This window comes from Apaloderma vittatum, unplaced genomic scaffold (genome assembly GCF_000703405.1).
Source record: "Apaloderma vittatum isolate BGI_N311 unplaced genomic scaffold, ASM70340v1 scaffold28487, whole genome shotgun sequence".
NCBI classification, from domain to species: Eukaryota; Metazoa; Chordata; class Aves; order Trogoniformes; family Trogonidae; genus Apaloderma; species Apaloderma vittatum.
The window spans coordinates 16,245-24,817 of NW_009728299.1; the positions used below are offsets into that span (position 1 = coordinate 16,245).

Consider the following 8,573-nt stretch of genomic DNA (forward strand, 5'->3'; position numbering starts at 1 on the left):
CAACTGGTTAGCACTGGTTCCTCTCTCTGACACCTCCATATTTTAGTAATTAAATGAAATTTCACCTATAGCCCCGATAAGTTCCTAATTATGAAGTGAGACGGGAAGACTTTACCTACATCACATCTCGTTTTGCTCAAGAGTGGGGACAGACTCGTCCCCTTTGGGCTGTGTTCGCCGCATCCCTCGGCAGTAACGTGATTTATACGTCTGTGAAGGAAGAGTCAAGCCTGTTGCAGTTGAAGCTGGTTGATCAAATGCTAAAGATCCTTCCACATCTTCAGAGAGTTTTGTCTCAAACCAGTATTTTTTTATATTTCTTTACCCATGACTTTTTTTGCAGTGTATTTTTGTCGTGAGAATAGATGAGCAGCTTTCTCTGGACTGTAGCTCAAGCTTCACAAGCACGTATGTGTATATAATATATAAATCTACTGTGAATTTTATTAGAAATGCACAATTAAGGTAACTTCATTGGCTGCCCGGCAGAGTGAGAAACTGGGGATGGGCGGATATTGGTGGCTTATCACATCCGTCTTGCATCGCCAAGACCCAGGCGGTGTTGGGTGGTTCGTATGGTCATTTGTTCGTGTCACGAAGTCATTAAACACAGCGGCGATGGGATGTGGCTATCCATCAATCTCCCCGTCTCCAAAACACGGGTGCTGCCACCTTGCAGCTTCTGTTCTTCTGGGCTTCTCTTTGTCTCTCTAAAAGCTCAACGCGTCATTTTTTACTACCAAATAATGAAATGGGAGCAACAGAGAGACAATCAATTTTTTGTTTGGGTTTTTTTTTCTTTTATGTAATTTCCCATGCCGGTTTAGTGGAGCACGGGCATTTCATTACGTGAGGACTGCTCCCCAGTGCCACGTCCAGCAGCAGAAGCTCTCCCGGGCTGCAGGCTCTTCTCTGCCCTGGGCTCTCTTCGGTGCGTTTGCAGCTGTCCTCCAGCCCCCAGAGGAGGTGTGAAGATTTCCTTCCAGGGAGGGAACAGTGGAAGGCTGAAGCTCCCCACCAAGTTTTTACAGACCTCACTCAGCCTTTCAAATGCAGCAGCCAAGAGCACTTTCCCAGGCACACACCGTGTGTAAATGTTTGTCTGCTCGTCTGAGGGACCCCAGAGACAGCCGTGGTGCAGAGACAATTCTATCAGATTTTGCAAGGGCTTTGCAAAAGAAGTTTGCACTGCAATGTTACCCAAATGTGCATTGTTAAAGGCTTCCTTCTTGCTATTTAATTTACTTTTTCTCCTTCCTAAAGAGTTTCTCCAGAAAGCTACTGTCTTATTTTTAGGCAGAATGTCACTCTCTGACTGGATAGTTCTTCTTGGTGTTAACTGCACCACTTTGTCATTTGGCTCAGGCTTGGTTTCATATGACAAAAGCTTTTTTTTTTTTCTTAAGGAGTCTAGACAGTGTCCCTAGTGAACTGAGCATTTAAATCATGATCTAAAATCTCTACCCCATCTACCAATAGCAAGATTTTGATGACTTGGTCTCTTACATTTTGGTGGCGATGGTTTCAGCTTTCGAGACAGAAGCATATGGTTTTTAAACCAATCTGGACTTTGCCTGAATTTCCTTGACAAGGAGCATCCATCGGTGCTGCGTGCCAAATTAACGGGGTTCAGCAGCTGGTACCATTTACCGAGTGCTGTCACGGTGGGGCTTACAGGAAGCAAAAGCAGCATCAACATAATATGCTGGAGTTAGGCAGAGAAAAGATGTTAATTGCCCTTTGGAAGGATGGTGCCAGTCACGCAGCATTCCCAGGGAGCCTCTTAAGCTCCCAGGTTCCTGAAGGAGATGCTGGGTTACCCCCCAGGAAAGCTTTGCTATTCAGTTGATTTCCTGGCTGATTTGAGGTTCCAAAACTTGAGTTTCTTTCTGGGTGTAGGTCATTTTTCGAGCCAATTGGGTTCTTTGTTCTGGATTTTGCTTCAAGCTCAGTTTCTAGGGTGATGCGCAAAGGGCTCAGCTGGGTCTCTGGTGTTTTCTAACCCCACATGTTTCTGTTGCTCGCCCAGGTCTGGTACATGGACAGCTACCACAACAACCGCTTCGTCCGCGAATATAAATCCATGGCGGATTTCATGAATACTGACAATTTTACCTCTCACCGTCTCCCTCACCCGTGGTCGGGCACCGGTCAAGTGGTCTACAATGGCTCTATCTATTTCAATAAATACCAAAGCCACATAATTATCAGGTTTGACTTGAAAACAGAGACCATTCTCAAGACTCGCAGCCTGGATTATGCCGGCTACAACAACATGTACCACTACGCCTGGGGCGGCCACTCGGACATTGACCTCATGGTGGATGAGAACGGGCTGTGGGCCGTCTACGCCACCAACCAGAACGCGGGCAACATCGTCATCAGCAAGTTGGACCCCAACACCCTGCAGAGCCTCCAGACTTGGAACACCAGCTACCCAAAACGCAGCGCCGGGGAGGCCTTCATCATCTGCGGCACGCTCTACGTCACCAACGGCTACTCGGGAGGTACCAAGGTGCACTACGCCTACCAGACCAACGCCTCCACCTACGAGTACATCGACATCCCCTTCCAAAACAAGTACTCGCACATTTCCATGTTGGACTACAACCCCAAGGATCGGGCCCTCTATGCCTGGAACAATGGGCACCAAATACTTTACAATGTCACCCTCTTCCATGTCATCAGGTCCGACGAGTTGTAGTCCATCCTTGTTTAGAAACTGATTTAAGGGGGGAGGGGGAAGAAAAAAGGGAGAAATTAATTAAAAAAAAAAAACTAACATCAAGGAAACACACTTTAAATAAGTAAATATATAAACAGCTGCCGAAATTAAGACCAACATCATGGAGGATTATTCAGCATAAACGCGACAAATCAGCATTACCTCTGCATTTCTAGAAGTCTGGCCCTGTGTTATAGACTCACAAATAAACCATGTACTTGCAGCTGGAACTGCACTTAAAGAACCACTTCAGTTTGGGGTTTTGTTTCGTTTCCGTTCCGATAGCAAACCTATAGTACATACTAAAGAAGTAAGGCAATGACTGTTGAAAGCTTATCCTTGGGAGACTCGCTCTCTTCTGTGTGGGGGTTGCATGGACATTTTTCCCGACGTCACGGTCAGCTGTGATGGATGTGTGATTTGTATTTCTGAGCAGAAAAAGCTGACCCGTGAGGAGCTCTCGCTGTCTGAACAAGACCTATCACAGGTTAGTTTTCTTCGCCTTCCATTGCAGCTACTGTCTCTCAACTGTGTTCTTGTCACTTAGATTAACTGTGCTGAGACCCGAAGTAGCTCATGGATCTGTGTCTTAGTAACTATTAAACACGATGGTTTAAGTATGTATTATGAACAAGTTGTTGTACCCATATTGTTTGAACTTATGTATTCAGCAACTATATTGTATAATGTATGTCTGTTATTTACCAGAGGTGGCAAAACTTTGTATGTCCAGTTTATGCAATGAATGTTGTAAATGCAATGATGTAGTTTGGATTAATAAACGATGGTTTTGTTTCTAAAAAGAAAAAAAAAATCAGTGTTCACCCTTATACACAGATAACCAATTTCATGTTGATAATTACAAGAATATTCTCTTACTGTTATACTATCTACATAGCATTATGGTGGTTGGAAATGGCTTCTGTGGAAATTCTGTGGCGTCAGATTCCCATGGGAGGCCCTGTTTATGGAAGTGTGAAGGTAATTAATTTTTTTTTTAAGAGGAAAACTTTGTACTATCCACAGTTATCTAAGGAACAATAAAAATATTAGGAGAATTCCCTGCCGCCTTTATTGTCTTCGCTGTACGAGTGACCAAGTGCAGGGGAGGGGTAACAGGAATTACTGTGGGGTTTTGGGGTAGTCGTTGAGCCACCCTCCTGACTTAAACCGAGGATTCCCTGCCGTGTAGCTGCTGCTGGCAGCCAGCGGGGCAGGCAGCGAGGAGCCAGGGGCTGAGATGGAAGGTTTGGCGCTCTGCTGAGAAGGAAGCTGTGGTTGCTTTCGTTACGCCGTGGAAACACGGTGCCTCGGACTGCTGGGTGCAACTGGATCTTTTTCCTCCTTGGATGCTTAGAGTGCTTCTCATTCTGAATTTCCTGTGAGCTTAGGCTAGTAAAAATCTCCTTCCATTTAACACGGCTTGCACTGTGATGCTCATTATAATGAGCAGCTGTTACTGTTGGTGCCTGAGCACCCAACGCAATCATTCCTCTTGTTTCTGCCAAAACAGGGGCCTCACAGCGTTGCAGGATGCTGCAGTCCCGCAGCACACACCTTGAAATGATCCCAGCTGAATGCTCCTAAAGCTCTTGGTATTTTGAAGCTTAAGATGCTGGATGCTAACGTGCTCTTGTCAAGCACCTTTAATAAATCCTGCGCTTCCTCACTCTCCCCATGGCAGGGCTCTTTTTAGGGACAATCCAGCACCACCAGCAGCTTCATTTTGCTGCTGATGTGGGTCCCATCCTTCCCTGTGTCCCGAGGGTGGCTCTGTTGAGCATTCCCACACCACAGCCAGCCCCGGGCAGAGGGATGGGACCCTCCTGCCTCCTCTGCCCTCCCAAGGAGCCGGCTGAGCTGGATGTTGCAGCAGCAGGGATGCCTGGTGCCCCTGCGTGCCGCAGGGGGCTCGCTCCAGTGTCATTAAACTGATGTTTCCAACCAAGAGGAGCTGGTGACCGTGTTTAGCACCCCCGGGCACGATGGATTTTCAGCCGAGTGGTGTGTGAACAGCTGTATTCACTGATGAGGTTCAGCCTCCAGCCTCTGCAGACAGATGCATTAGGGCCCTTGGAAGGAGCGTGGGTCGCTGAGGTTGGGAAATGGAATATAAGCAATTGGTGACTGCTGCAAATTGCATCTACGGATTTCAACCTCGCGGCCTTAGCAGAAGGTCCCCTCTGGGCTCTGCAGCGGGAGGAGAGGGGAAAGAAAGAAATGGTGTAATGTGGTTTCCCAGAGCTGGATTAAACCACAAGTAATGAACGATCTTCCACATGTAGATGTTTGAGCCAGTTGCAGGCGTTTGAGCTACTGCCCTGTGTCAGCACTACTCCTCTTATCGAAGCGCTGGCTGTATCCAGAATGAGGACAGCTCTCTGAGGACTCGTTTCTGTGCTACACACCACATTTCCAGAGCTCTGGACTGCCAGCTTTAAGGAGGTTTTTGAAATTTCACCGTGGTTTTCCCTCGAAGCAGCTAAAAAAAAAGGGGCTGGAGACCCATGGTGTAATTGGCAGCAGCATTGATCTTCGACGCACAGGAGAAATCTGTTAAGCCATAAAGCTGTGAGGCACCTGCAGTCACTTCTATTTAATTAATGCATTTCTTCATTGCAGACTCATTTAAGGGGAGCATGTTGTTTTTTCAAGGTTTAGGGCTGGATCCAGCAGCTGCTGCAATCAATGGGACGATGCCTACAGATGGCCCTGGGCTTCTGCAGCTCCGCAAGCATGTCGGGGGGATTCTCTTGCCGTAGTTTTGAATCAGGGCTGTTGTCAGCTGTACTACAGGCTGAACTGCTGCTCGGTGAGGATTTATCATCCCAGCAGCTGGGCTTTGCAGGCTCTTGTTTCCCACCTGCCTGCACGCCGTGGAGCTGCGCGCATCACTCTGAGCACCAGAGAGGTCGTCCTCGGGACCTCTGCAGGTATGATTGTGACTCTGTAGGTGAAATTGTTGCTGCCAATTTGTCTGTTTGGGGGTAGATGTTTCAGGTAGAACAAAGCACATGGCAGGGCACCACTTGAATCTGCCAGCCGCCTGGCCAAGCACACCGCGCGTGCTGAAGTGCTGCCGCCGCGTGCCAAGTTACCCAAAGTCAGCTTTGTGGTTAGGCAAGGGTTGAGGACAAAAGAACACGTTTGCCTCAAAACATTGATCTGCAAAAATAAATTGAATTACAGAAAGGCAAAATAATGCTGTTTGCTTTAGGGCACAGCTACGTTCAGATTCTAATTTTCGTAGTGCAATTCGTTTAAGACAAGATTCAACAGCACAAAATGTCCTTGAACACAACAAAGATAGAGAAGCTTTTCTGTTGCATGTACCCAAAGTTAATGAGATGAGAAAAGTGCTTTAAGGGGTGTACCTTTGTCCTGTTTGTCCGTAGTGCAATATTCTATAAATGGATGCCATATGGTCATATACTTAATGGTATGTATTACTTTTGGAGTGGATGAGCCATCCAAAGACAAGTACGTCCCAGAGGATTGCTTTCTATAGCCTGTGACTTAATTATTTGGTGCACGAGGCTCACTGGTCCAAATTTAGTCATGAGTGTAAGCGAGTTACTTCAGGGGAACATCTGACCATACTTTGGTGTGTTTATGTGTTGTTAATGTTTTACGAGGGAGGAATTTGAAAGCACTGTACTGGCTATTTGCAAGGGTTTCAATTTGGTGCAGAGCCCTGGTTGCGCTCCCAGCCCTACAAGTCACGCCGAGTCCCAGCTCCGTAGCTGAGCCGGCAACCGGACAGATTTCATTTTGCATGTCACGACATCGCCGTCCTTCATCCTTTGAGTCAGATGAACCAATGCTCTTGAGCTCATTCGTTCCTGCTTTGGGATGAATGAGGTATCTGTTGAGGTCTGAGGTGCAGCTCCCCACAGCTCGTTACTGAGGTATTTCTGTCATTCTCCAGGCCATGCCTAGCAACTTGTGTAACTGGTTTTGTGGGCAGAGGAGAGCTTTTGGGGCTGATGTGTGGAAATGCAGCTCTTCCTTCCCTTTCTGATGGCGAAGCCCACAGGGAGCAGCGGTGGCTGTGAACCGTGGCACAGAGCTGCGATAGCGCTTACACACACTGTCCCGCTGAATTAAATGAAGCTCGCTCAGCACCTGGCCTAAAACCCAGGCAGAAATACTGGCTGTTGCTTAGCATCATCACAACACTGGGAGCTAAAAATTTTCCTTTCTTCCTTTGCTGTTACTTCTCTGACCTTCATTAGTTCTGCAAGCACCGAATGCAGAGCCCATATGGAGACAGTTATCATAAAAAAATGAATCCTGGCCCCTTAATTAGCTCCTCATTATCTGAGAGCTCCATATTGAAGCATTAAGACGTTGCAAAGCAATTTGTTGAGTTTCCAATTAAAACTTTTTAGAATTGTTGAGCCTTTTAATACTTTGTGTTTACAAATTGCCTTGGACCTACCCCAATACACACATTTCCTTCACTGGGGAAATAGAGCAGAGGAGCTGATAGTTATTAATATAAAATCCTTGGTTTTAATAAAGTCATAAACCATGTCAATGAAGCTGCTCTTTTTATACCTGATACAATAGAGATAACTCTCTCTGAAAGAGTGCAGAAGAGTAGGAATCATTAAGAGGGCAATTATAGGCTGATCTCCTAATAACTCTACTTTACAGCACTGTAAAAACAAATGTACACATCCCTCTTCATATTAATTTACCCTGAATATGTTCCTACCAGATGATGGCAGGTGCCCAGACCCTCTGTTTCTGCAGGGGTGACAGAGGAGTTAGCAAGGCTTGGCTCCACCCAACAGCACGTTGCAGGATCAGGCTCATTAGGAATAAATAAAAGCCAGATGGACATGGATTATATTCACTGTATTGTGCAAGCTGTTAGCTGGAGGAGTGCAGCTATCAGATACGAACACAGAAGAAAAATAAATCTCTCCTACTAGGCACAGAGTCACACAGGCTTCTTCTGGATTCCTCGGATGAGTCTGTATCTTGGTCTACTGTGATGGCGAAAAAAATGGGGAGGTGGGTGGTCAATTGACAAGTCCAGGGCCCAGCTCTTCCTAAAAGCTGCAAAGCCAACACGAAGCAAGGGGAGCAGCAATGGCTCTGCCGACCTGGAGAGGGATTAAGCAATTTGCTCAAAGCCTCTTTAACGATGGTTCCCAAGCCATTTGTAAGGAATGGCCACCTTCACGTCACATCTGACCAGTATAAAGGAGGGATGCAGCTCGTCTGCAGCAGAACAGGCACCTGCCAATAGATTTAATTAACCCCAAGCTGTAAACCCTCCTGTAAAGTAGACCCCAGATCCACCCAGATGAACAAGTCCATGACCATTAAAAGCCTGTTGTATAATCCTCATAGGAGGACATGTATCATGCAGGGAAGCGGCTTTGGCATGTGGCAGAGCTGTAAGGAGGGGTCTATGCAAGCCCTGACAAACAGCACCGTGATGAAGCGACGTGCACTGGGCTTTTGTTCTCAGCCTGTGCCGAGGACTTGTGATGATATGGTACTTATGTTCTTTGGGATGTTGTAAAGCCATGAGCTGATGTGTATTGAACATGTCATTTGTATTCCCACGCTGTTTTTTAAGCGAATCTGTCAAATGAAACCAAAAAAAGAATGAAAAGAGGAATGCAAAGGAGTGGTTACATAAAGAATTCGCTGCGCGGGCAGCCGTGGCCACTTTGGGCGCCAGCGGCTTGGTGGCTTTGCTGTCCTCTGAGGGGAGGTGCAAATGACCCTGAGGAGCAGTTTTGGTTTGTAACAGAGAGCAGCCCCCAGACCACTGGCTGACACCCTGGCAGGGGCTTGGGGCCACCTCCCGCCGCCGTGTGGCTGCCGT

At 46.9% G+C, this 8,573-nt stretch overlaps 1 protein-coding gene across 1 annotated transcript in view; it reads left to right on the plus strand.

The window, feature by feature from the left end:
• OLFM1 (olfactomedin 1) overlaps positions 1 to 3,786 on the plus strand; it is an 18,905-nt gene extending 15,119 nt beyond the window's left edge. Inside the window, exon 6 of the mRNA XM_009874036.1 lies at positions 2,030 to 3,786. Coding sequence (XP_009872338.1) covers positions 2,030 to 2,704 — 675 coding nt within the window. The 3' untranslated portion in view covers positions 2,705 to 3,786. The remainder of the gene's footprint in view (positions 1 to 2,029) is intronic.
• The last annotated feature ends 4,787 nt before the right edge of the window (positions 3,787 to 8,573 follow it).